The following is a 27,367-nucleotide window of genomic DNA, read 5'->3' as shown; positions in this document are numbered from 1 at the left end:
GTGACGAGGTTAAATAAAGTTTATAGAATACAGTCTGGGGAAACATTTAGGGTGATAAAATGAATAAAAAAGACACAGCCACACCAATTTGGGCATTTTTCTGTGACTTTGACTTTTTTAGCATCTTGAAAGAGGTCAAGGAAAATAACATTTTGAGAATTTTGGCGGTAGAGTGAATAATGCAGTTGTCTAAATTTTCCAAAATTTCTTTGTTCCAACTGCCTTAAGAAATGCCAAATGTTTAATTCCTAGAAATGCATTGCTAATATGACTTGTTTTTAATTCTTCTCCCAGCAAAAATAATTTCATTCAGCATCCCAAGCCATCAGATTTTCTCAAGACTGTAAATTCCTTGTGGGCAGGGAACATATCTACCAACTCTGTTGTATTATACTCTGCCAAGTGCTTAGTACAGTGCTCTGCACACAGTAAGGGCTTAATACATACCAGTGATTGATTATAACCTCAATAAAGCGAGGAGTATTGGTAAGCACCGGGATGCATTAATTGATGGGTGAGTCTTGCCTCAACCCTGACCCCCTAGATCCCTCATAAATCCTCTGGGATGGCCCAGAAGACAATCACTGGTATTTATTGAGCGCTTATTGTGTACAGAGCACTGTACTAAGCACTTGTGAGAGTACAGTGTAATCGAGTTGGGAGACGTGATCCCCCTCCCACGAGGAACTTACCTCTAGAATTTTCAGGGAGGATCTTTCACACTACAGAAATAAGGCAAATTGTATTGTTGCTTTGCTAATGTCTCTCTGAGCCTCCAGTTGGGATGAATTCATGTAGGTTGTTATTACTGAGTAATAGTCTAAGGTGGGACTAGAGGTATGAAGGCCCAGGGAAAGTTTAGGGGTAGGGAGGTGTGATTCGGGAGTTCAGGAATTGGGGGGAGCCCCTTTTTTCCTTTCCCTTTTCAAACTCTCCCCTCTTCTTCACATCCTGCTTATTTCCAAGGAGAAAGTAATTGAAGAGCTGAGGAGTACCGTTCTCCCTATGTATATAGGACTTGACTAAATCTGTGCATTCATTCAATCGTATTTATTGAGTGCTTACTGTGTGCAGAGCACTGTACTAAGCACTTGGAATGTACAGTTCGGCAATGGATAATCATTCATTCATTCATTCAGTAGTATTTATTGAGCGCTGACTATGTGCAGAGCACTGTACTAAGCGCTTGGAATGGACAATTCAGCAACAGATAATCCCTGCCCAGTGACGGGCTCACAGATAGAGACAATCCCTGCCCAACAACGGGCTCGTAGCCTAAAAGGTGGAGACAGACAGCAAAACAAAACAAGAAGTCAGGCATTAATACCATAAAAATAAATAGAATCATAGATATATACACCATTAATAAAATAGAATAATAAATAATAGATACAAATATACACAAGTGAGGAGGGGAAGGGTGTAGAGCAGAGGGAGGGAGTAGGGGAAATGTGGAGGGGAGGAGGAGCAGAGGGAAAGGGGGAGAGCTCAGTGTGGGAAGGCCTCCTGGAGGAGGTGAGCTCTCAGTAGGCCTTTGAAGAGGGGAAGAGTGTGAGTTTGGCGGAGGTGAGGAGGGAGGGCTTTCCAGGACAGCGGGAGGATGTGGGCCGGGGTCGATGGCGGGGCAGGGGAGAACGAGGCACCGTGAGGAGGTGAGAAGCAGAGGGGCGGAGTGTACGGGGTGTAAATCTGTGGAGAGAACCCTTGCAGAGGCGAGTTCACCTCCTTCCTCCCCTCCGGATCGCTCTTTTGATTAGCGTGTATCCAGGTCACCCACAATGGTGCCTTTTAACCTTTAGACCACCACCCCACAGCACTTATGTATATATCTATAATTTTGTTTATTTATATTGATGCCTGTTTACTTGTACTGCTGTCCGTCTTCCTCCCTGCCCACACTGTGAGCTTTTTGTGGGCAGGGATTGTCTCTCTTTATTGCTTTATTGTACTTTCCAAGCGCTTAGTACATTGCTGTGCACACAGTAAGCGCTCAATAAATACAATTGAATGAATGAATGTCTGTTGGGCGGCTGCCAGGTCCTGAAGATAAGGGTAATGGTGGTCCCTAATGTGTCTAGGTGGTTCTAGATGTGTCTAGGTGGTTCTAGATAACACTGGTCTAACCCGGAAATCCCTTCCCTGTCCACCACCCCCAAGCTGCCCCAGGGCTATGGGACTCCAGTTAGACTAATGCAAAATCTAAGTGATTGAAGTGGGCACAGCCTAATTATTATTATTATCATGGTATTTGTTAAGTGCTTACTATGTGCCAAGCACCGTTCTAAGTACTGGGGTAAACACAAGGTAATCCAGTTGTCTCACATGGGACTCACAGTCTTCACCCCCATTTTACAGATGAAGTCTTAAAATGAGATGAGAGATGCTTGGAGGGAACAGGCACAGAGAAGTTAAGTGGCCCGCCCACGGTCGCACAGCAGTCAAGTGGCGGAGCCGGGATTAGAACTCACATCCGCTGACTCCCAAGCCCAGACTCTTTCCACTAAGCCACACTGCTTCTCTACTTACCAAATCAGGTCAGAGATGGAGGATTGCAGCGGTTTCCTGGGGACCACGCCAAAGCCTAATGCTTGGGCTCAATATTGCAAATTCATGTTTACCCAAGAGAAACCCCATGTGACATATATATTCAAAGTTGAATATATATTATGTTCTTAGCTTCCCGAAACAAGTTTAGATCTGATCAGAAAACAGTAAGAACGGAACGCACTTCAATTTTCTGTAAAATTTCATTTTTGTGATAAAAGGGGAAAATTCCAACTCTGCTGTGGACTCAAAAATTTCTAGAAACAGAAGATGTCTAATGGTAATGTTTATCGAGACACTGGTCTGGAGAGGCAAGTGTTTAATTAACAATAATAATAATGTTGGTATTTGTTAAGCGCTTAGTATGTGCAGAGCACTGTTCTAAGCACTGGGATAGATACAGGGTAATCAGGTTGTCCCTCGTGAGGCTCACAGTCTTAATCCCCGTTTGACAGATGAGGGAACTGAGGCACAGGGAAGTTAAGTGACTTGCCCACAGTCACCCAGCTGACTCCCAAGCCCGGGCTCTTTCCACTGAGCCACGCTGCTTCTCTGAAGCAGTTTAGTTTCATCTTTAAAATCGGCTCAGTCATCCAGAAATCTGAAAAGGAGACAGAATCATCCACTTTCTGTAGCACATAGGCTTGCCCGCAACGTAAACCGTATCTGGGAAGTAGTTTGTGAAAGTTATGGAAAAAATCATTTTTACAGGTATTATGTTTCTCTTTAGTTAGAATTAATTTCCAGATCAGCCCTATTTTTTTGATGCTCCACTCACAGTAAGTGTCCAGTACATATTTGATCTGGGTTGTTTTAGCGTAAACGATTTTCTTAAACACCAGGGTGCCGCTTAAATCCGGTCGTCTGTGACGTGGAAGTTCGAAGCTCTCAACCGAACCGCTGCATTTTATCCTTAAAGGCCTGGCTCATACCGTGGTCAGTTTTCACTAGATGTTGGAACTGAGATAGCCGTAGCTCCGCAAGCTGAAACGTAGCCAGAACCCTGGGGGTGCCGTTTCCTATTCTTGCGAAAAAATGTCCTCATGTTGTGAATCACCGAGTTGACGCTTCCCGCAAAACCCTCTGGTTTTCTTTGGAGAGTTTGACGATCCGTGGACTGAGAATTCCTAGGCGCGTTTTTTAACTTCATTCCAGGCTAACTGTGCTGAGGTTGTGGTTGGAATTAATAAATCATGTCTTGGTGGAACTCTGTTTTTGTTTCATCTGAAGAGTAGTTAAGGACTTCATTCAAGAGGAAATGCTCTTATTTTTGTCTTTAGTCCCCATCCACTGGTCATTATGACCATTATGATGACTTCTGATAAGATATTCCTAGTAGTCATACAGCAGCCAGCAAAAACAATCATGGTAGCCACTTGAATTCAGAACCTGAGGTTGTGATGTGATCTGCTGTGTAGAAGCCCGTGACTAGCGGAATAACCATCCGGTGCAGCAGTCAGACTGTGAGCCCGTCACTGGGAAGGGATTGTCTCTATCTGTTGCCGAATTGTCCATTCCAAGCGCCTAGTACAGTGCTCTGCACATAGTAAGTGGGGCATCAGCGTGGCTCAGTGGAAAGAGCCTGGGCTTCGGAGTCCCAGAGGTCATGGGTTCGACTCCAAGCTCTGCCACTCGTCAGCTGTGTGACTGTGGGCAAGTCACTTCACTTCTCTGTGCCTCAGTTACCTCATCTGTAAAATGGGGATTAACTGTGAACCTCATGTGGGACAACCTGATGACCCTGTATCTACCCCAGCACTTAGAACAGTGCTCTGCACATAGTAAGTGCCCAACAAATACCAACATTATTAACATACATAGCCACAATTTATTTATATTGTCTAGACTGTAAGCTTGTGATGGGCAAAGAATAGGTCCACCAACTCTTGTTATATTTACTCTGTCAAGCACTCAGGCCAGTGCTTTGCACACAGTAAGCGCTCCATAAGTACAGCTGATTGATCATTTACATTACAACTAAAGGGCTGGAGCCAATGAGGCCAGATTTGCTTTAAAAGAAGATCGTAGTCGTGCTAAATTGAGTAGCAGTGGGGCCTACTGGATAGAGCACAGACCTGGGAGTCAGAAGGACCTGGGCTCTAATCCTGGCTCTGCCACTTGTCTGCTGTGTGACCTTGGACAAGTCACTTCACTTCTCTGGTGTCCGTTCCCCCATTTGCAAAAAACTGGAATTCAATACCCGTTGTCCCTCCTACTTAGACTGGGAGCCCCATGAGACCTGATGAAAGTGTGTCTACCCCAGTGCTTGGCACGTAGTAAGTGCTTAAGAAATACAGTTATTATTATTAATATTATCGTATGGCAGGATGCAACAGGGCTAGTATTATTTCTACAGCAAAATATTTTTTGATGCACTAATAGAATTTGGTCGGTCTGGCAACTTTGGATTGTGACTACAATCTTTTTGCAGTGGTTTATAAATATTATTTTAGGTCATGCCCGAGACAGCTGTAGGAAAACTGCAAATTAGAACAATTATAGCTCTGGGAAATAGGAGTATGCTTGCTACTTTTCTCACTTTATCAAGAGCCAGAAGCCTGAAGCTACAGTGTTCTGGAAAGGTAATATAATGAACAAACGATCCTCGAAACAGAGAATCATTCAGTTGTAACAACACTGACAGCAGAACTGGGGAGGTTTGGGGGGTGAGAAATAAGGCAGATTTCTCTGGAAACTGAGGTTAAAAGAAACTGGAAAATTTTAAACAGTTTAAATCTAGTCGGTGTTGCCCTCCTATGGCTTGCAAAAGCACAAGCCACAAACTGGCTATGTGAAAGCAACAAGAAATTTTTTGTAATGCATTTTAAAATTTTTAGTAAGAGAAATCTTTTGCATTAGTTTCTGGAAGGATCAAGGCTCTTAGTCATCTCATCTGGTCGCTACAGAAGACAACAGCCAATATCCTGTAAACTTAGTCATGCATTCTTATCTCAGATTTTTTGTTGGATCGTTTTTCCTTCGTGTCTTGCTCTGCATCTGAGTCGATGATGACTGAAAATCATTTAAATAAACTACAAAGATCTAAGGTTGTCTATTCACTGAGAATATAAAGTGTATAAGTAACTGAAGGGTTGTGTTATTGGCAATGATATCGTACAGTTTATATTAAAAAAAAAAAAAACCTTCCCCCCTCTTGGTAGTCTGCCTCTTGGATTCTGCGTTAGGTATCTTGTAATTCCTACGTTAGTTTAAGGTTTCTGGTACCCTTTCTTCAAGATGTCTCGTGTCCTCACTAGACCGTGAACTCCTCGAGGGCAGGGATCATGCCTATCAAGGGCCCAAGATGGTATTCTGCACACAGAAGGCGCTCAGTAAATCCCACTGATTAATTTTGAGGAGCGGGGAGATGCGTGCCGAGCCTTGCTTCAGGAAGAGGATCCGTATAGCAGTGTGAAATAAAGCTTGGAGAGGGGAGACCAGAGGTAGAAAGACCAGAGAGGAAGCTGATAGAACAGTTATTATTACTATTATGATGTTTGTTAAGCACTTACTATTCATTCAATAGTATTGATTGAGCGCTTACTATGTGCAGAGCACTGTACTAAGCGCTTGGAATGTACAATTCGGTGACAGAGACAATCCCTGCCCATTGACGGGCTTAGTATATGCTGAGTACTGTACTAAGCGCTGTGCAGTAGTGTAGCATGTTCCAAAATAGCTATTTAGGGTGGGGGGTGAGGAAAGGGTGGATCCAGGAGCTATCGTGTGGGAAGAACCCGTGGGACTTGGCAGTAGACAGAATGTGAGAATTAAAAGATAGCACCCTGGATAAAAACCGAGATTTCAGGATTTTCGAACAAAGAGGATGGTGGTATTATTGACTGAGGAGGGTTAGGAAAGGAATAAATCTAGGAGGGAAGATGATGTAGTCAGTTGGATACCCAACTGGAGGGTTCCTGCAAGCTCTAGGAAATGTGGGTTTCCAGCTTCTATGAGTGGTCAGGCTTAGAGGAAGCAGCGTGGCTCAGTGGAAAGAGCCCGGACTTGGGAGTCAGAGGTGATGGGTCCGAATCACGGCTCTGCCGCTTGTCAGCTGTGTGATGGTGGACAAGTCACTTCACTTCTCTGGGCCTCAGTGCCCTCATCGGTAAAATGGGGATTAACTGCGAGCCTCATGTGGGACAACCTGATGACCCTGTATCTACCCCAGCACATAGAACAGTCCTCTGCACATAGTAAGCGCTTAACCAATACTAACATTGTTATTATTATTATTAATAATCGGGACAGGCCTCCGGGAGGAAATGTGATTTGAGAAGGAGCAAGTTGAGCAGTAGCAATTTGAGAGGTAGGAATAGTTAGTACCGTCGGCAAAACTAAGGCCTGAAAATATTTCAAGGAGGATGGGATGATCCGTAATGTCAATTAAACAAGGATGAACTGGGATTCAAAAGAAGAGAAGATGAGAGAGAGAGAAAGAGAGAGAGGGAGATAGTTGGAATCAACATTTTGAAGAAGGCTGACTTGCCCCTTTCTCCGTGGGGCAGGGGGAGCGGATGGCAAAGTTTCTTTGAGAGAGCATCAGGGGTAAGCTCCTCGCAGACGGGGATCGCGTCTACCAACTCTGTTGTATTGTACTTTCCCAAGCACTTAGTATAGTGCTCTGCACACAGTAAATTCACAATAAATACCACTGATTAAGATGGGATTAGCAGGCAAGAGCTGGCTTTTTCTTTGCTTTGGGGAGTAGAGTTCTCTGCACATAGTAAGCGCTCAGTAAATAAACTCAGTGATGATGATGATGATGATGAGAAGGAGGTGTGAACAGGCCAGCACCGGGTTGATGCCTCAGTTCCCTCATCTGTAAAATGGGGATTAAGACTGTGAACCCCATGTGGGGCAGGGACTGTGTCTAACCTGTTTTACTCCTATCCACCTCAGCGCTTAGTACAGTGCCTGGCATGTAGTGAGTGCTTAAAAACCACAATTATGATGATGATGATGAATGGGGATAGGAGAAGCAGCGTGGCTTAGTGGAAAGAGCCCGGGCTTGGGAGTCAGAGGTCGTGGGTTCTAATCCCGGCTCCTCCACTAGTCTGCCGTGTGTCCTTGGGCAAGCCACTTCACCTCGCTGGGCCTCAATTACCTCATCGGTAAAATGGGGATTGACTGTGAGCCCCACGTGGGACAACCTGATGGGCTTGTATCTCCCCCAGCACTTAGAGCAGTTATTGGCACATAGTAAGTGCTTAACAAATACCATCATTATTTATTATTATTATTTATCTGTCCGTGGTGGAGCAGGGGTTCCGTAGGCAACAGTCATTGGAGGTGAGCCTGAGGAGAGAGTGTTCAGGGAGGAATGGGGACAGGGATTGACTGTTAGGTTGTGTGGGTGAGGACCGGTTTTTGTTAAGGAGGTTTGAGAGAGTCGTTGAGGAGAGGAACAAGATTGTGCTGGCGGGTTAGGGAAGGAAGGGAGGCGATATAGGGCAGATGATTGGTTAAAGATGATTGACAGGTGATGATAAGCATGAAAAGCAGCGTGGCTCAGTGGCAAGAACCCGGGCTTGGGAGTCAGAGGTCATAGATTCGAATCCCAGCTCCGCCACTTGTCAGCTGTGTGACCTTGGGCACGTTCACTTCTCCGTGCCTCAGTTACCTCATGGGTAAAATGGGGATGAAGACCGTGAGCCCTACGTGGGACAACTTGATTACCTTGTATCTACCCCAGCGCTTAAAACAGTGCTTGGCACATAGTAAGTACTTAACAAATACCAACATTATTATTATGATAAATATGATTGAACGATTGAACGAATGAATACAGAACCTTCGCTTGATATGATGTGGAGTTCTGTCACTAACGGCCGCCGCGGATGTTCCAGAAGTTCCAAAGACTTCTCCTTGCAAGGATGGGAGGGGCTCCGGCATCTAGGTTTTGGGCAGTTGGGGGAAGTCTGCTAGCCCGGGACAGGCAGCGTCATCCAACAGAGAGACAGCGTGGCCTCGTGGAAAGAGCACGGGCTTGGGAATCAGGTCTGAGTTCTAATCCCAGCCCTGCCGTTTGCCGGCTGTGTATCCTAGGGCAAGTCGCTTAACTTCTCTGTACCTCAGTTTCCTCAAATATAAGCAGCCATGGCCCAGTGGAGAGAGCAAGGGCCTGGGAGTCAGAAAGACTTCATTAATTCATTCAGTCGTATTTATTGAGCTCTTACTGTGTGCAGAGCACCGTACTAAGGGGTTGGAAAGTACAATTTGGCAGCAGATAGAGACAATCCCTGCCCAATGACGGGCTCACAGTCTAGAAGGGGGAGACAGACAGCAAAACCAAACACTTGTCTGCTGCGTCACCCTGGGCAAATCACTTCACTTCTCTGGGGTTCAGTTACCTCATCTGCAGAGTGGGGATTAGCAGTGTGAGCCCTCTGTGGGACAGGGACAGGGACTGGGTCCAACCTGACTAGTATCTTCCCTGGTATTTAGTGCAGTGCCTTGGCACATACTAAGTGCTGCTAAGTGGAGCCCGGGCTGGGGAGTCAGAGGTCATGAGTTCAAATCTCAGCTCTGCTGCTTGTCAACTGTGTGACTTTGGACAAGTCACTTCACTTCTCTGTGCCTCAGTTACCTCATCTGAAACTGTGAGCCCCATATGGGAGAACCTGATCCCCTTGTATCCTCCCCATTCATTCATTCATTCATTCATTCATTCATTCATTCAATAGTATTCACTGAGCGCTTACTATGTGCAGAGCACTGTACTAAGTGCTTGGAAAGTACAATTCGGAGCGCTTAGAAAGTGCTTTGTACATAGTAAGCGCTTAAATGCCATTATAATTATTATTATTATTAACAAATACCAATAAAAAATACTAGATCTCCCTCCTAACTTAGACTGTGAATCCTTTGTATGAAAGGGACTGGCTCCCACTTGGTAAACTTGTATCTATCCCAGTGCTTAGAACAGTGCTTGGCACATAGTAAGTGCTTAACAAGTACCATTTAAAAAAAAAAGCAAAAAACAACAATCTTTAGACTAATCAGTACACCTGAATATCAGGGTATTATTTTTCAGAATCTAGGCTGTGCCGGGCCAAACTATATTGCAATTAATGCCACGGAAAGCACTCTGTCCCCAGCAATAGAATCGCCAAGTAACTGAAGTAGATCTTTAAGACGCTTACTTGTCTTGTCTGATGCCGTCGAGTCGTGTCCGACCCGTAGCGACATCACGGACACATCTCTCCCAGAACGCCCCGCTGTCCTTCTGCAATCGTTCTGGTAGCGGATCTGTAGAGTTTTCGTGGTAAAAAGCCGGAAGCGGTTTACCATCGCCGCATTCCGCGCAGTCAACTCAAGTCTCCACCCTCGACTCTCTCCCGTGGCGCTGCTGCCCAGCACAGGGGAGTTTTGATGTGTAGCAGGTTGCCTTCCACTCGCTAGCCACTGCCCAAGTTAGAAATGGAACGGGTAGGCCTCTCCTTGACTCTCCCTCCCATAGCCGAGACTGGTAGAGGACTGGAAACTCTCCAGGTGCCACCCTGAGAGGGGAAAGGCGCTTACTACATATTTGCTATTCAGTAGCCACCAAGCTGGGTAGTTAATTGAAATGTCACTTGACAAAGAGGGAACCAGAAGAGGGTTTTTGTCTATGTCTGCGATGCCGCTAATTAATGCCCTTGTTTGTCCAGGTCATTTGAGTATCTTTCCTCCCTCTAGTCTGTAAACTCACTGTGGGCTGGGAATGTGTCTACCAACTCTGTTGTATCGAACTCTCCCATGCACTTAGTACAGTGCTCTGCACACTGTAAGTGTTCAATAAGTAGGATTGATTCAAACGTTCAATGTGGGACTTTCCGGAAGAATCATGGAGCCTGTCAGCCTGGTGAGTGGAGGGAATCTCAGTAGGAAGTTCAGTAGCAAGGAGAACAGAAAGGTATAGCCCTTTGAGGTAGGGTTTCAGTACTCTGTTTTCATTCATTCAGTCATGTTTATTGAGCGCTTACTATGTGCAGAGCACTGTACTAAGATCTTGGAATGTACAATTCAGCATCAGATAGAGACAATCCCTGCCCAACAACTGGCTCAAAGTCTAAACGGAGGAGAAATAATAATAATAATGGTATTTAAGCACTTAATACATGCCAAGCACTGTTCTAAGCGCTGGGATAGAAAGGTAATCAGGATGTCCCACCTGGGGCTCACAGTCTTAATCCCCACTTTACAGATGAGGGAACGGAGGCAGAGAGAACTCAAGTGACTTGCTCAAAGTCACACATCTTACAACTGGCAGAGCCGGGTTAAAGTTCAAGACACTGAATTGAATCCAGATTAAGATCACTAGCCCTTTCTGTTAAAGGGTTTCCTTAGTTGTTTCCCTAGTTCTCCTATTTTATATTCAATTATTTCAGTCTGGGTCATGGATTCCCTTGTCTCTTATTTATCCTACGTGTCCTTCTTGTTAGGGTTATTATTTCTTTGAATCCTTTCTGGCATTTTTCCTATTGGATACAATATGGGCTGATGAACAGATTTCAGGGCCAGGAGAGAGATTATTTTGGTTGTACTCTTGGCCTGTTGGTTGACTTGTAAACAAGTCATTTAACTTTTCAGACCCTTGGTTTTCTCATGTAAATAAGCGCAATAGTACTAACCTATTAGCCTCTGCTCCCCCTCCCCACTGCTGGACTCCCTCCCTTTGCTCTACCCACCTCTCCTCCCCACAACACTTGTATATATATGTGCACATTTATAATTATAATTCGATTTATTTTTATTAATGACGTGTATATATCTATAAATCTATTTATAATGATGCTACTGATGCCTGTTTACTTGTTTTGATGTCTGTCTCCCTCCTTCTAGATGGTGAGCCTGTTGTGGGCAGGAATTGTCTCTAGTTGTAGCTGAATTGTACTTTCCAAGCGCTTAGTAAAGTACTCTGCACACAGTAAGCGCTTAATAAATACGATCGAATGAATGAATGAATGCCCTTCCCTTTTGGGGGATATTATAGCAAAAGATGAGATAGTTGATGTAGATTATATGGAAAATAAAATTGCTTTATAAATAAGTTAGAGAATATACTAAATAAACACTAAACTAACGGATGGTAATATATTTGTCATTTTTCCATTAATCATCTCATAACTCTCACGGTATTGTTTTCTTCATTTGTTAATACATTTTCCCACATCCGAAATGGAATCTTTGTTAGTTATAAGCCAAACAAACACTTTCTTTGGTCCTCTTATCTCTGGTCTTTACTTTCCTGCTTCACGGTGATTCTTTATCCAGAGTCCTGAAACGTTTGTGTCTTTGACCCAACATGTTGGGTCTCCGGCCGATTGGTGCGTCAAAGATTAATAACCGATAGTCATATACGGTGTGTATTTCTAGTACTTCTCGTTGGAAAATTCAGCCATTGGCTGTGAATCACCGTCCATGAATGTGGGTGTAGTTGGAAGATTGATGTACAGCCAGCAATTCCTTCCACATTGTGTGTGCTTAAGGCTGTCCTTTGACGCTCAGAACAGTCACCATTGGCAGTGCTTAGGGCTGTTTTCGACAGTCTCCTTGACACACAGTCCTCCTCGATGTCTTTCCTCACGAAGAGTCACCGGATTGCGCGGCCAGGCTCATCCTTCCACTATTCTTGCCTCTCTGTTCGCTATCTCTGTAGCCAATTGTTTGAGGTTATAGTCCTTCATTCAGTGGTATCTATTGAGCGCTTGCTGTGTGCAGAGCACTCTACTAAGCGCTTGGAAAGTACAATTCGGCAACAGAGACAATCCCCGCCCAACCACGGGCTCACAGTCTAGAAGCGGGGAGAGGGACATCAAAACAAGTAAACAGGGATCAGTAGCAAAATAGTTATAGATATAAAAATATCCAGAGGTTACGGTGGACTGTTCTCTGTTTTAGTTAAGTCTGATACTGAGCGTCCGTGGTAGGAGTAGACCATTTACGTGCCAAGGACTACTGTGTTCCCTCTGTGCTCGCCACTGGTTATAACGTGTCCAGTTCTAGATTTCAAAGTTTAAAGGTGACGGCGACATGGATAGAGTTCACAGCTTCCTCCCTAAGAAATGGAGAAATCCATTCCTACCACTGATTTCGTCATCCTCCAGCCACCTCCTAGAGCCCCCAGTTTGTAATAATTAGGGACGCAACATCTGGTTGTAAACTGATAGTTTTTCTTCCAATTTAAAAAGAAACGTTAAAAAGTAAGTCTTTGTTGAGAACACTGCTGAACCACCCACCAGGCTACTGGAGAAAACCCAGTTCAGCAGGCTGGTTGGTGTCTCGTTCAGAGGTACTCTTCGGAGGTCCTTCTGGGGCCACAGCAGAAGTCAAACCACCTCTCCCCTGTTCAAGTGATCATTAATAATAATGATGGTATTTGTTAAGCGCCTACTATGTGCCCAGCGTTGTTCTAAGCACTGGGGTGGATACAAGGTAATCAAGTTGCCCCACATGGAGCTCACAGTCTTAATCCCCATTTTACAGAGGAGGCAAAGAGAAATTAAGGGGCTTGCCCAAGGGCTCCCAGCAGACGAGTGGCTGAGCCGGGATTAGAACCCACATCCTCTGACTCCCAAACCTGTGCTCTTTCCACTGATCCACGCTGCTTCTCTTACTGTCTCATTGCGGGACTTCTCCGAAAGAATCATGGAACCCGTCATCTGGGTGGGTGGAGGGAAAGTAGCAGCCCAGTAGGAACGAGAACAGGAAGGTAGAGCCCTCTGAGGTAGAGATTCAGTGCTTTAAGAGGGCTTTAGTTCGTGACACTGAATTTAATCCAGATCGAGATCGACAACCTGGATGTTAAAACCAGATAAGCATTTCTGTCTTTGAAAAAAAACAACAAAGAAAAAAACCAAAAACCACCAAAGAACGGGTGTCTTTTTATAGTACACATCTGGTCACAAATCCTGCCTCATTTACTCGACAGTGTGAAAAGCCTCTGACCTGATGTTCGTCAAGTAAACTTAAACTGTGGAAAGCAATTACTGGAAACCGCTCATTATAGCTGTATTTTGTGTATATCTAGGCATATACACATTTTTAGGTTTAGGACAGTTAGAGCACATTTTATAATTTAAGATGTTTACAGAACTACCCAAATAGAATGAATTAGAGTGATTTTCATAAATATTTGGCAAACCATGTAGCTACTCTGCCAAAATATGTCCTCAGAGGTTGTAATCTTAATTTGTGTCTTGAGTATGCTAAGCAGTCTAAATGTCAGGAGCCGCTCCAACAGCGGAGTAGCGGAGTGAAGCTTTCCTGCAGCATCCAATTTTTAAGATTACTGCTGTTGAAAAATTATAAAATTTCCCCGGCAATTCAGTCGGTTTACAGATTTAAGGCATTCTTATCGTCTGTCATCCGTGGATGGAGGTTGTGTATTTCTACTGGGTGGGGGCTGGGGGAATCAACACAGACTAGCAAATAGGAGGTTTGGTATTTCTCTTAGGACATTATGTAGTTTCCAATGAAAGGAAAGTTTAATTATTATTTGGTACAGCCTGGCTGTTGTGAAGGGATGAGAAGATTTAGCTGGAAGGTATTCAACTATGTGATACCCGTTAGTGTCCTTTAACACTGATATATAATTTTTGCCTTTCAGTACAATAGCGTGAACATGTTAAAAAAAAAATGCCTACTTGCCCGCAATTGGCTTTAAAAGTAACGACGTGAAATTGTCCGTAATTGGAATTTTTTCTTAGGCAATATGGGCAAGACTGTCGTTCTGATAGGTTTTATGTATGTCCATTTATAAAGTCACTGCTGGCTGTCTGTTTCTGGAATTATAACGTGTTCTTGTGAGCTCTTCTTTGAGGTTTGAAGTTTTTGGCATTGTCCAAATAGCACACAACAATATTTTATATGTTTATGATCTCCTTGTGGAATTTAACTGAAAACTAAGCAGTTATAATTGAGAGGGTAAAAGAAAAGATATGATTCCTAACCTTCCTGTTGTGGAATTCCCCCAAGGGTCTGTTCTTTTCTGTGGGTAGTTCTTCTGCACTTTTTCCTCTGACTGCTTCAAAATCGCCTTATAATATTTCATTAATAGATTTTTGTCTCAAGTGATGGTTCTCTCTAGGAAGAAAGTATTTTTAATGGGTATAGTTTTTAATGTGCGCGATGTAATGGTTTGTGGTAATTTGTAAAATCTCCTCTTTTGTTAGTCTTTGGTTACACGACATCTTTAGGCGGTTGTTTCCCAAATTTACTTCTCCCAGCCCCGTCCCCTCTCCTTCTCTGCAGCCTCACATTTTTCTCCTGCCGTTTGGACATTGCTACGTGGGTCTCTCGCCAACATCTCAATAAAAGGATCAATCAATCAGTGGTGTTTATTGAGAACGTACTATGTGCAGAGAATAGACCAGTGAGTTAAGGTAGGAAGGGGTGAGCTGATTGAGTGCTTTAAAGCCTCAAATTTACCATCTCCCAAACAGAACTCCTTATCTTCCCACCCAAGCACTGTCTTCCCCCTCACTTCCTCCCTCACCAGTAGAGAGCCCCATTGGCCTCCTTGTTTCCCAAGCCTGTAACCTTGGCATTATCCTCAACTCATCTCTATCACTCACCTCAGCATCAACCTATCACCAGATCCGGTCGGTTCAACCTTCACAACGTTGCTAAAAATCACCCTTTCATCTCAATCCAAACTGTTACCACATTAATCCAGACCCTTATCCCCTCCCACCGTGATTCCGAGGCCAGGCTCCTTGGTCACCTCCCTGCCTCTTATCTGCCTGCTTCCCATATTTCACTCTGCTGCCCCGGTCATTTTTCTCCACAGATGTTCAGTCCACGCCTCCCCCTCACAGTGCTCACAGTTCTAATCCTCATTTTACAAAAGGGGTAACTGAAGTACAGAGAAGTGAAGTACCTTACCCAAGGTCACCCAGCAGGCAAGCGGCGGAACTGAGATTAAAACTCTCCCCATCTCTAGACTGTGAGCTCGATGTGGGCAGGGATTGTCTCTGTTTATTGTTATATTGTTCTTTCCCAAGTGCTTAGTACAGTGCTCTGCACACAGTAAGCGCTTAATAAATATAGAAAAGCAGCGTGGTTCACTGGAAAGAGCCCGGGCTTTGGAGTCAGAAGTCATGGGTTCGAACCCCGGCTCTGCCACTTGTCAGCTGTGTGACTGTGGGCAAGTCACTTAACTTCTCGGTGCCTCAGTTCCCTCATCTATAAAATGGGGATTAAGACTGTGAGCCCCACGTGGGACAACCTGATTCCCCTGTGTCTACCCCAGCGCTTAGAACAGTGCTCGGCACATAGTAAGCGCTTAACAAATACCAACATTATTATTATTATTATGATTGAATGAATGAATGAGTGATTGAAAGAACGCGGGTCCTCTGGCTCCCAGGCCCGCGCTCTATCTATTCAGCCATGCTTGTTCATCTGCTTTTTGAAATTCCCTTGATGACATAATTGTGTTGGCCTTTAAATATTACCACAGATTAAGCCACGTATCCAAAAGAGTCATAAACAAATGTTATGTAAAAGGAAAAAAGTCACAACTACTGACTGTCATCAGAACGCTGGCTTATGATTATTTTATTTGAATTAGACCAGTTTGTGTCCTTTTGGTGAGCTGTACTTCATAGGACTGCCAGTAACAAATCCTGAATCAATTACTATCCTTTCAATTTTCCTTATAAAACGTCAAAAAGTGTTAAGTGGAGCACAGCACCAGGAAAATATTCTGCCCTCACTGAGGGCTCAGTAGGTCACAAAGCAATAGCACATGTTTTGTTTTAAATCATTCGCCTTTATTCCGGAAATGGTATTGCCACTATTTTCTTTGGTGGCTGAAAGGATATTTGGTATTGAACACTGCACCGAAGACACAATCATTATTTCAAGTTCATTCACTCAGTCGTATTTATTGAGCGCTTCCTGTGTGCAGAGCACTGTACTAAGCGCTTGGGAAGTATGATTCAACAATAAACAGATCCATTCCCTGCCCACAACAAGCTTACACTCTAAAGCGAACTATTTAGTCTTTGTGACCTACTTAATCTTTGTTGTCATAGTACTTGCGATGATATTTAGGATTTGGGCTTCTTCCAGTGATTATAAATATTAACTAATTAGAAGACTCAGTCAATCAGTGGTATTTATTGAGTGCTTACTAAGTGCTGAGCACTGTGCTCAGTGCTCGGGAGAGGAAAATACAACAGAATTAGCAGACACGATCTCTGCTTATGTTCTCTGAGGGGGAGACAGACATTAATGTGAATAAGTATTAAGAACCTGAAGCAAATTTGAGAATTTTACATAGTTTATTGCGGTGGTGTTAAAACCGATCAACGGTATTTTTATTAGTATTTGTAAATTCTTGATGTTAAAGCAATATCATCATTTCTGCTTAAAGATTTTTGATAACTCATTTTCCTAAAGAAGATGTAACTGGTGCTTTAAATCTGTGATATGTATTCAATAGTTTGAATGGTATTTCTGTTTATTTTTTTTTTATTGGGAGCTGTAATGGTATTTGTTGAGTGCTTACGGAATAAAAGGCATTGATTAAGTACTCGGGAAAGTACAGCAGAAGCACTAGACATGTTCCTTGCCTAAAGAGAGCTTGCATACAAACTGGGATGTAGAAATTCATTCATTCATTCAATAGTATTTATTGAGCACTTACTATGTGCAGAGCACTGTACTAAGAGCTTGGAATGTACAATTCGGGCAACAGATAGAGACAGTCCCTGCCCAGTGACAGGCTCACAGTCTAATCAAAATGTGTGTCTAAGCCAAATGTGTGGTGAAAACATGCTCCGGCAGAAATGTTTTTAAGCAGTGGAAACAGAATGAATGCAACTTAATATTCAATAATAATAATAATGCTGGTATTTGTTAAGTGCTTACTATGTGCAGAGCACTGTTCTAAGCACTGGGGTAGATACAGGGTAATCAGGTTGTCCCACGTGAGTCTCACAGTTAATCCCCATTTTACAGATGAGGTAACTGAGGCACAGAGAAGTGAAGTGACTTGCCCACAGTCACACAACTGATAAGTGGCAGAGTGGGGCTTTGAACCCATGACCTCTGACTCCCAAACCCTGGCTCTTTCCACTGAGCCGTGCTGCTTCTCTAAGATATATACCTGTGGGCATATGAAAATAGGGTACTTATGGGCAAGAGGCAGATGAAGGTTAGGAGGGCTTTGAAGGTGAGCGTGGCGGAGCTTGGCGGATTTGTTAAGGAAAGGAGTTGCCGGATTTGAAACGCCATCAAGAAGGAGTCAAATGGGCGAGATGAGAGCAGGTTATGGCCTGGAGATGGTCTTGGGAGAAGCGAAGAGGATCACTGGGGGAGTCTTGGATGAGGAGAGCTCATAAGTTTGGTGGGGAGAGCTGCTCTAATGCCTTGAAACAGCATGGGGGAAGCAGCATGGCTCAGTGGAAAGAGCCTGGGCTTCGGAGTCAGAGGTCATGGGTTCGATTCCCGGCTCTGACACTTGTCAGTTGTGTGACTGTGGGCAAGTCATTTCACTTTTCTGTGCCTCAGTTACCTCATCTGTAAAATGGGGATTAACTGTGAGCCTCACGTGGGATGACCTGATTACCCTGTATCTACCCCAGCGCTTAGAACAGTGCTCTGCACATAGTAAGCGCTTAACAAATACCAACATTATTATTATTATTATTATTGAAACAAATGGTCAGGAATCTTGATGAGGAGAGAAATGGACAATTATTGGAGGATTTTGAGAAGAGGAGAGATATGTACAGTGCTCTACATCCACGAAGCACTTAATAAATACCATCGAATGATTGACATGTTCTGAGCGATGTTTGGGGAAGATGATCTGAGCAGGAGTGTGGAATAGGGACGCAGGAGTGTGGAATAGGGACCGAAAGCTCATCACAGTTCCTTACTCCTATCACATCACTGTGCAAGCCTCACCCTTAACCCCTCTAATGCCAGCCTATTCGCCGTGTCTCACTCCCCTGTGTCAATATCAGTCTTTTGCTCACGGCCTCCTTCCTACCTGGAACTCTCATCCCCCCCTCCTCATGCCCAAAGCCCTAAAGTCACATCTAATCCAGAAAGCTTTCTTTGACCAATATTTCATCTCCCTCCCACCCATTTTCCTTTCTACTGCATCATCTATGCACCCAAATCCATACACACCTCTTACCGCAGCACTACTCTGTTATTTTCTCTACTTATAATTTATCAATCAGTGGTATTTATTGAGTGCTTTCTGTGGAGAGAACACTGTATTAAGCACTTTGGAGATTAAACTAGTCAATCAAGGGTATTTTGAGAGCTTACTACATAGCATTGTTCTAAGAGCTTGGGAGAGTACAATATAAAAGAATTAATTAGCAGACCCATTCCCTGCCCATAAAGAGCTTACATTCTAGAGGGAGCTTACAACAGAGTACTTTTCAAGTACTAAGTACAGTGCTCTGCACAGAGTTAGCGCTCAATAAATGCTATTGAATGAATGAATTAATTAATTCACTTCTCACCAGGACCTTTGTCTCCCCAGCTAGATTACAGACTTCTCGAGGGTGGAGATTTTGACTCCTTACTCCACTGTATTCTCCCAAATGCTTAGTATAGTGCATGGTGCTCAGTAAGCACTCAGTAATTGACTAATTATTGATTAATATCTTATCTGCCTATTGATTTCCCCGGAATGTTGTATAAACAAATTGTAAGGTCAGAACTGGATTTTCTGCAGCCATTCTAGGACCTGGAGAACAAATTCTTAAAAGCAAAATAGCTGGCCGAATGGCAGAGGAGAGACCATTTCATATTTTCCAGCTGCGTGATTTAAATAATGATTGGAAACAGGTGAATGGGCAAGACATGAAGCTGAGGTCCTTTACATCTGAAGACATTGCAGGGAGATGAAGAGATAGTGCCGGAATTGGGTTGGGAACTGGAGGCAAATATGGTTAAAAAAGGAGGAGGTTGGAAGAAAGCTGGGGTTTTGTCAGAGGGTGAGTTGTCACGGTATGGTCCAATTGAAGGAACTGGGGAGAAGTTCAGAACAGCCTCAAACTCATTCATTCAGTCGTATTTATTGAGCGCTTACTGTGTGCAGAGCACTGTACTGAGCGCTTGGAAAGTACAGTTCGGCAACAGATAGAGACAATCCCTGCCCAACAACGGACTCACAGTCTGGAAGGGGGGGACAGACAACAAAACAAAATGAGCAGACAGGCATCGATAGCATCAAAATAAATAGAATTATAGATATTCATTCAATAGTATTTTTTGAGCACTTACTATGTGCAGAGCACTGTACTAAGCACTTGGAATGAACAAGTCGGCAACAGATAGAGACGGTCCCTGCCGTTTGACAGGCTTACAGTCTAATCGGGGGAGACGGACAGATGAGAACGATGGCGATAAATAGAGTCGAGGGGAAGAACATCTTGTAAAAACAATGGCGACTAAATAGAATCAAGGCGATGTACATTTCATTAACAAAATAAATAGGGTAATGAAGATATATACAGTTGAGCGAACGAGTACAATGCTGAGAGGATGGGAAGGGAGAGGGGGAGGAGCAGAGGGAGATGGGGGGAAAAGAGGGTTAAGCTGCGGAGAGGTGAAGGGGTGGCGGTAGAGGGAGTAGAGGGAGAAGAGGAGCTCAGTCTGGGAAGGCCTCTAGGAGGAGGTGAGTTTTAAGTAGGGTTTTGAAGAGGGGAAGAGAGTCAGTTTGGCGGAGGTGAGGAGAGAGGGCGTTCCGGGACCGCGGGAGGACGTGGCCCGGGGGTCGACGGCGGGATAGGCGAGACCGAGGGACGGTGAGGAGATGGGCGGCGGAGGAGCGGAGCGTGCGGGGTGGGCGGTAGAAAGAGAGAAGGGAGGAGAGGTGGGAAGGGGCAAGGTGACGTAGAGCCTCGAAGCCTAGACTGAGGAGTTTGTGTTTGGAGCGGAGGTCGATAGGCAACCACTGGAGTTGTTTAAGAAGGGGAGTGACATGCCCAGATCGTTTCTGCAGGAAGATGAGCCGGGCAGCGGAGTGAAGAATAGACCGGAGCGGGGCGAGAGAGGAGGAAGGGAGGTCAGAGAGGAGGCTGACACAGTAGTCTAGCCGGGATATAACGAGAGCCCATAGCAGTAAGGTAGCCGTTTGGGTGGAGAGGAAAGGGCGGATCTTGGCGATATCGTAAAGGTGAAACCGGCAGGTCTCGGTAACGGATAGGACGCGTGGGGTGAACGAGAGAGACGAGTCAAGGATGACACCGAGATCGCGGGCCCGAGAGACGGGAAGGACGGTCGTGCCATCCACGGCGATAGAGAAGTCTGGGAGAGGACCGGGTTTGGGAGGGAAGATGAGGAGCTCGGTCTTGCTCACGTTGAGTTTTAGGTGGCGGGCCGACATCCAGGTGGAGACGTCCCAGAGGCGGGAGGAGATGCCTCAAGGCTCTCCATCACCTTGCCCCTTCCTACCTCTCCTCGCTTCTCTCTTTCTACCGCCCACCCCGCACGCTCCGCTCCTCTGCCGCCCACCTCCTCACCGTCCCTCGGTCTCGCCTATCCCGCCGTCGACTCCTGGGTCACGTCCTCCCGCGGTCCCGGAACGCCCTCCCTCCTCACCTCCGCCAAACTGATTCTCTTTCCCTCTTCAAAACCCTACTTAAAACTCACCTCCTCCAAGAGGCGTTCCCAGACTGAGCTCCTCTTCTCCCTCTACTCCCTCTGCCATCCCCCCTTTACCTCTCCGCAGCTAAACCCTCATTTTCCCCTTTTCCCTCTGCTCCTCCACCTCTCCCTTCCCCTCCCCACAGCACTGTACTCGTCCGCTCAACTGTATATATTTTCGTTACCCTATTTATTTTGTTAATGAATTGTACATCGCCTCGATTCTATTTAGTTGCCATCGGTTTTTACGAGATGTTCTTCCCCTCGACTCTGTTTATTGCCATCGTTCTTGTCTGTCCGTCTCCCCCGATTAGACCGTAAGCCCGTCAAACGGCAGGGACCGTCTCTATCTGTTGCCGACTTGTTCATCCCAAGTGCTTAGTACAGTGCTCTGCACATAGTAAGCGCTCAATAAATACTATTGAATGAAAGGAGATGCGAGCCTGAAGGGAGGGGGAGAGGGCAGGGGCGGAGATGTAGATCTGTGTGTCATCTGCGTAGAGATGTTAGTCAAAGCCATGAGAGCGAATGAGTTCACCAAGGGATGATACGTCATTAAAATAAATAGAATAATAAATATGTACAAATATATATATACAAGTGCTGTGGGGCGGGGAAAGGGTTAGGGCACAGGGAGGGAGTAGAGGCGATGGGGAGGGGAGGAGGAGCAGAGGGAAAGGGAGAGCTTGGTCTGGGAAGGCCTCCTGGAGGAGGTGAACTCTCATTAGGGCTTTGAAGGGGGGAATAGAGCTGTTTTGGCGGATGTGAGGAGGGAGAGCATTCCTGGACAGCGGCAGGACGTGGGCCAGAGGTAGATAGTGGGACAGGCTGAAACAAGGCACAGTGAGGAGGTTAGCGGCAGATGAGTGGAGTACGCAGGCTGGGCTGTAGGAGGAGAGAAGGGAGGTGAGGAAGGAGGGGGCAAGGTGGTGGACAGTTTTGAAGCCAATAGTAAGGAGTTTTTGCTTGTTGTGAAGATTGCTAGGCAACCACTGGAGATTTTTTGGGGTGGCGGTGACATGCCAAGAGCATTTCTGAAGAAAGATAATCCAGGCAGCAGACTTGAGTAAAGACTGAAGCTGGGAGATCAGAAAGGATGCTGATGCGGTAATCCAGTTGGGATATGATAAGAGATTGTACCAATAAGGTAGCGGTTTGGATTGAGAGGAAAGGGCGGATCTTGGTGATGTTAAACCCCTTGCTCCCCCTCCCCCCTGTCCTCCCCATCTCTTTCCTCTCACGACCTCTTGGCCATGTACTTTATTAAGAGAATTGAAACCATCAGGCACGATCTCCCCTAAAATCTCCTTTGCTTCTCTCTAGTCCGTCCCTCCTTCTGCCCCTTTTTCAATTCTCCCATCTTTCCCAGCAGTATCTCAAGAAGAGATCTCCCTCCTCTCAAAATCCACTCTGTCCACCGGCAGTTCCAACCCCATCTCTTTGCACCTTATCAAATTTCTGGCCCCTTCCCTTCTCCCTTCCTTGACTGACTGCCATCCTCAGAGTCCTTGAGTGCGTTGCATACAGTAAGCGCTCAACACATGATAGAATGAATGAATAAATTATCATGAATGAATAAATTATGTTATCTATATCCCCCACCTCCACTTCTTCTCCAATTCTCTCCTTGACCCTCTCCAACCTAGCTTCCTCCACCTTCAGTCCACTGAAACCACCCTCTCAGGTCACCAATGATCTTCTTTTTATCAAATCCAGTGGCCTCCATTTTAATCCCCCTCGACCTCTCAGCCACCTTCACCATCCAACCTTGACTTCATTGACACTATCCTTTCCCGGTTCTCCTCCTACCTCTCTGGCTGCTCGATCTCAGTCTCGTTTGTGTGCGCCTCTTCTGCCTCCCACATTTGGGAGCCCCTCGAGGCTCACTTCTGAGTCTCTTTCCATTCTCCATCTACATCCACTCTCTGGGAGAGCTCACTTGCTCCCATGGCCTCAACTACCATCTCTATGCAGATGATTCCCAAATCTGCATCTCTAGCCGTGATCTTCCTTCTCCTCCTCTGCGGTCTCATATTTTCTCCTGCCCACGGGACAGCTCTACTTGGATGTTCTGCTGACACCACCAGTTTAACCTCTCTAAAACAGAACTCCTGTCCTCCTTGTGACTTTTCTGTTACTGTAGACAACACCACCCTCCTTCCTTTCTTACAAGCCCTTAATCATGGCATTATCCTCGACTCATCTCTCTCATTCAACCCACACAGGCAGTCTATCACCAGATCTTGTTGCTTCAACCTTCACAACATTGCTAATTTTTTTTATGGTACTCTCTAAGTGCTTACTATGTGCCAGGCACTGCTCTAAGCACTGGAGAAGATACGAGATAATCAGGTTGGACACAGTCCATGTCCTACATGGGGCTCGCAGCCGTCATCCCCATTTTTCAGATGAGGGAACTGAGGCCCAGAGAAGTTGTGACTTGGCCGAGCAGACAAGTGGCAGAGCTGGGATAAGAGCCCCGGTCCTTCTGTCTTCCAGGCCCGTGCTCTGTCCACTAGGTCATGTTGCTTCTTATCTCTCCCCTCCATCCAAACTGCTATCATGTTAATAATAATAATAATAATAATAATTTGGTGTTTGTTAAGTGCTTTCTATGTGCAAAGCACTGTTCTAAGCGCTGGGGGAGATACAGGGTCATCAGGTTGTCCCACGTGAGGCTCACAGTTTACATCCCCATTTCACAGATGAGGGAACTGAGGCCCAGAGAAGTGAAGTGACTTGCCCACAGTCACACAGCTGACAAGTGGCAGAGTGGGGATTCGAACCTATGACCTCTGGCTCCCAAACCCGGGCTCTTTCCACTGTGCCACTCTGCTAATCCAAGCACTTATCCAGCCCTGATTTCTGCATCAGCTTCCTTGCTGACCTCCCTTGCCTCTTGTCTCTCCCACTTAAGTCCATACTTCACTCTGCTCTTTGGATTATTTTCCTACAAACTCATTCAGTCCATGTTCCTCCACCCCTCAAGAACCTCCAGTGGTAGCCAGTCCACTTCTGCATCAAACAGAAACTCCGCACCACTGGCTTTAAAGCACTCGATCCTTGCCCCGTCCTACCTCGTCTTTCTGATTTCCTACTACTCCCAGCGCACACACTTTGCTTTTCTAGCGCCATCCTACTCACTTGTGCCTCTAACTCGTCTGCCTCGCCACTGACTGCTCACCCACATCCTGTCTTTGGCTTGGAACTCCCCCAATTTTTCATATCCAGCAGTCTATCGATCTTCAAAGCCTTATTAATACCACATCTCTTTCCAGAGGCCTTCCCTGACTCAGCCCTCCTTTCCTTTTCTTGTGCATGACCCTCATACTTGGATTTGTACCCTTTATTTACCCCACCCTCAGCCCCAAGGCATTTACAAACTAGCTCCAATTTATTGATATTAATCTCTGCCTCCCCCTTTGGACAGTAAACTCGTTGTGGGCAGGAAACGTGTCTATCGACTCTGTTATATTGTCCTCCCCCAAGTGCTTAGTAGAGTGCTCTGCAGATAGTAAGCGCTCAATAAATATGACTGATCGATTGAAGAGCGGAGGAGGAAACCTGGTTAAAGTCTCTGGAGTGATAAGTGACTTCGAAAGATATAAGAACGTTGATCAGGGAGAGAGGTGGAGGTCCTGGGAAGGATTTGTGTTTTGTGATTAGATTTTTCTTTGTCCTCTGATAACCCCAGCGCTGATAGAGAAGCAGAGTGGCTTGGTGGCAAGAGCGCAGGCTTGGGAGTCAGATGTCGTGGATTCTAATCCCACCTCCGCCACTTGTCAACTCTGTGACTTTGGGCAAGTCACTTACCTTCTCTGGGCCTCAGTTCCCTCATCTGTAAAATGGGAACTAAGCCCGTGAGCCCCACATGGGACAACCTGATTACCCCATATCTACCCCAGTGCTTAGAACAGTGCTTGGCACGTAGTAAGCGCTTAACAAATACCAACATTATTATTATTATTAACCTATGAACTGGTACGAGCTTTTTATCTGCCATTGGTTTGTTAACTACAGATTGCTTTTGTTGATTCTACCTAGTTCCTCTAGTTACTAAAACGAGTAAAGCTTCTTTCATCATGCTTTCTTATGCTAAACTGAAAGTCCTTGTATTTAATAATGATGGCATTTGTTAAGTGCTTATTAAGTGCAAAGCACTGTTCTAAGTGCTGGGGGGAATACAAGGTGATCAGGTTGTCCCACATGGGGCTCACAGTCTTAATCCCCATTTTACAGATGAGGTCACTGAGGCCCAGAGAAGTGAAGTGACTTGCCCAAAGTCACAAAGCTGACAGGTGGCAGAGCCGGGATTAGAACCCCATGACCTCTGACTCCCAAGCCCGGGCTCTTGCCACTGAACCATGCTGCTAGATTCATGTTTTAGGACCAGTACCAAGGAAAGGGATAAGAAGGATTCAGACACCCAAGAGATCAACTTTTTTCCCTAATCTTCTCTGGACCTCAGTTACCTCCATCTGTACAGTGGGGATTGAGGCTGCGAACGCCTTGTGAAACAGGGCCTGTGTCCAACCTGATTTACTTGTATCTACCCTAGCCTAGTAAGTGCTTAACAAATACCACAATTATTATTATTATTATTATTATGAATAATAATAATAATGATGGCATTTGTTAAGCTCTTACTATGTGCAGAACACTGTTCTAAGCACTGGGGTAGACACAGGGTAATCAGGTTGCTTATTCAGTGCTTGCTTTGTGCAGAGCATTGTAGTAAGCGCTTAGGAGAGTTCAGTATAATAGAGTTGGTAGACACATTCTCTGTCCACATTGATCTTACAGTCTGGGGCAGGGGGACAGAGAGTAATAAAAATAAATTATGGATATGTAATAATGTTGGTATTTGTTAAGCACTTACTATGTGCAGAGCACTGTTCTAAGCGCTGGGGTAGATACAGGGTAATCAGGTTGTCCCACGTGAGGCTCACAGTTAATCCCCATTTCACAAATGAGGTAACTGGAGGCACAGAGAAGCGTACCTAAGTGCTTTGGGGCCAAGAGAGAGGTGAATAAGGAAAATGAATCAGGGTGGCAAAGAAGGGAGTGGGAGATGTGGGCCATGGAATTGCAAGAAAGTAAACCAGTTTGGTTTGGCATTTTATAGACGAGCCCTGTTCATGGGGCTAGAGGGGGCAGTGTTAAGCTGTGAAAACCCGGGGTACGGCTCAAACTATTAAGTACGTATATTCAAACTCCTTTTATTCATATTTGATATAAAAATAGTAAGATTACCATCCTCTAGATTACAGCCCTCCCCTTGTAGACTGTAAAATCATTACGGGTAGGGAGCATGTGTCAATTCTGTTGCATTGTACTCTTCCAAGGGCTCAGTAGGGTACTCTGCACATAGTAAGCATCCAATAAATAGGATCGATCGAGTTCTTTCGTCTACAGAATAAAGGTGAATTCCCTTTCTTCTGACCGGACCAAGGTTAAAAAGCTTAAACTGCAACGAGGGATTGGAGTTAGATACTGTATAAGGAAGACTATCTAGTCATCGAAAGTTATTAACCATTGGACTGGATTGTGGAGGGAGATTGTGAAATCTCCTTAACGGAGCTTCTAAAAGACCCCGTAGAGTCTCCTTGTCTGGAGTATTTGAGGTAGGGTCTTGCTAAAGTGGGGGGATGAAGGAAGTGAACTCTCACTGGCAGGATTTGAGAATTCAAACATTTATCTCTTGAAATGTTGCGAAAGGCGAAATTGCAAAAGTGTTTACGTTGAGTTCGGTTTGCTTTTTAACAGATGTCTTTTGATTTCATTGTGATTGATTTTCAGGTGTATTCATGTGCTGTAACGTTCTTATTTCAGAACCCTGTCAAAAAAATTCCTGACACGCACGAAATCACCCTGCAGCACGGCAGTAAAACAGTAAGTACTCAATGTTTTCGGAAGTATTTTTGAGAATTGGAGGGCTCGGGAACTATTGGAAGCCAAAACAAAGCATGCTTTAGCCAAATTGTAAGATTGAAAAGAGGTGTAGATAAATTATTTATTCTGTTAAATCAGGAATTGCGGTATATTTAATCATATCTGTAAAGCATTGAGTTTCAAAATTTTTCCTGCACTCAACAGAACTACAAGCAAAGAACAAATTGAAATGCCAAAAATAATTCATTTTGGTTTTTACAGCAGTGGAAAAAGATGCTATCACTGGGTTTTCATCTAATTCCCTGAGAACCTTGATTATGCTTGT

At 44.9% G+C, this 27,367-nt stretch overlaps 1 protein-coding gene across 1 annotated transcript in view; it reads left to right on the top strand.

The window, feature by feature from the left end:
- WDR70 (WD repeat domain 70) overlaps positions 1-27,367 on the top strand; it is a 359,232-nt gene that overhangs the window by 52,042 nt on the left and 279,823 nt on the right. Inside the window, exon 6 of the mRNA XM_029060393.1 lies at positions 26,983-27,042. Coding sequence (XP_028916226.1) covers positions 26,983-27,042 — 60 coding nt within the window. The remainder of the gene's footprint in view (positions 1-26,982; positions 27,043-27,367) is intronic.

Source organism: Ornithorhynchus anatinus, chromosome 3 (assembly GCF_004115215.2).
Source record: "Ornithorhynchus anatinus isolate Pmale09 chromosome 3, mOrnAna1.pri.v4, whole genome shotgun sequence".
In the NCBI taxonomy this organism is placed as follows: Eukaryota; Metazoa; Chordata; class Mammalia; order Monotremata; family Ornithorhynchidae; genus Ornithorhynchus; species Ornithorhynchus anatinus.
Note: the sequence above shows the minus strand (reverse complement) of the source record. Positions and strands in the feature narration are given on the sequence as shown.